The sequence below is a fragment of the Terrapene carolina genome, unplaced genomic scaffold (assembly GCF_002925995.2).
Source record: "Terrapene carolina triunguis isolate 2854851 unplaced genomic scaffold, T_m_triunguis-2.0 Scaffold833, whole genome shotgun sequence".
Lineage (NCBI taxonomy): Eukaryota > Metazoa > Chordata > Testudines > Emydidae > Terrapene > Terrapene triunguis.
In genome coordinates, this window is record NW_020665184.1 from 2113233 (window position 1) to 2114348 (window position 1116).

A 1116-nucleotide genomic window follows, 5' to 3' on the forward strand; every position below is an offset into this window, starting at 1 on the left:
CTCCTGGGTTCTATCTCTGGCTGTGGGTGGGGAGTGGGGTCTAGTGGGTTAAAGTAGGGATAGGACAGGAGTCAAGGCTCCCGGGTTCTATTCCCAGCTCTGGAAATGGGGAGTAAGGTCTAGTGGTTAAAGGAGGGAGGGCTGGGAGTCATAACTCCTGGGCCCTATCCTGGGCCCATGCACAAAATTGCTGGGTGCCTCAGTTTCCCCATTTGTAAGATGAGCCTCGGAACCCTGCTGCACCGAGGACGGGGAGGGGAGGCCAGAGCTGTGGGGCTCGGTTGTGAGGTGCCCGAGAAGGGCAGGGAATTTCTACTTTGTGCTTCTAAGCCAGCGACCGCTCAGATTGGCAGCTCGCCCTGGGAACTGACCCTGTCTCCCTTCGCTCCCCCGCCCCAGGTGACTTCAGACCTCGGGTGCCGTATCAGGTCCGCGTGTACGGGCTGTACCCCGGGGGCTTTGGTGCATCGGCCCCTGTCCGAGCCTACACCCAGGAAGGAGGTAGGTGCACAGCCCCCGTCCCACCCTGATTGGCACTCGCTGGGCACTAAGGAAGGTAGGATGGGTAGTGCTGGCTGTCACTCACAGCCCATCCCCTCTCCTTTCTCCCCAGTGCCATCGGCAGGGCCCCAGGGCCTGCAGGATCATAGCATCTCCAAGGAGGCGTCCATCATCTCCTGGGAGGCGATCCCCCTGGCGCAGCGCAACGGGCACATCACTCACTACACCCTCTACCTCGCCACGCCCACGGAGAGCCCACAGACCTACCAGCCCAGTAAGTGCCACCCCACGGATCCGGGGTGCTGTGGGAACAGGCAACACCCCAGCAGCGTGGGCCTGGTGGGAGCTGAGTCGATATCTCAGGTGGGGCAGCCGCTGGAGTTGGACCTGGGGGTCTCCGAGCTAAAGGGATCGCTCCCTCTGCCAGCAGCGATAGTGAGACTTTTATCCTCTATGTAGGCTGGCCACTAGAGGGGGTGCTGGTGAAGACAGGCGCCGAGCCAAGTCTTGGGAGTGGAGAAGGGGCGTTAGCCTCAGATAGGAAGGGCAGCTCTCCCTTCCCCTTCTGTCTGACCCTGGCGAGGCGGGGCTGAGGGCAATGGGAACATGGAGACC

General features: G+C 61.8%; 1 protein-coding gene across 1 annotated transcript in view; it reads left to right on the forward strand.

Annotated features, from left to right (window-relative positions):
• Positions 1–1116, forward strand: part of IL27RA (interleukin 27 receptor subunit alpha) — a 12680-nt gene that overhangs the window by 8770 nt on the left and 2794 nt on the right. Inside the window, exons 10-11 of the mRNA XM_026660591.2 lie at positions 400–501; positions 614–775. Coding sequence (XP_026516376.1) covers positions 400–501; positions 614–775 — 264 coding nt within the window. The remainder of the gene's footprint in view (positions 1–399; positions 502–613; positions 776–1116) is intronic.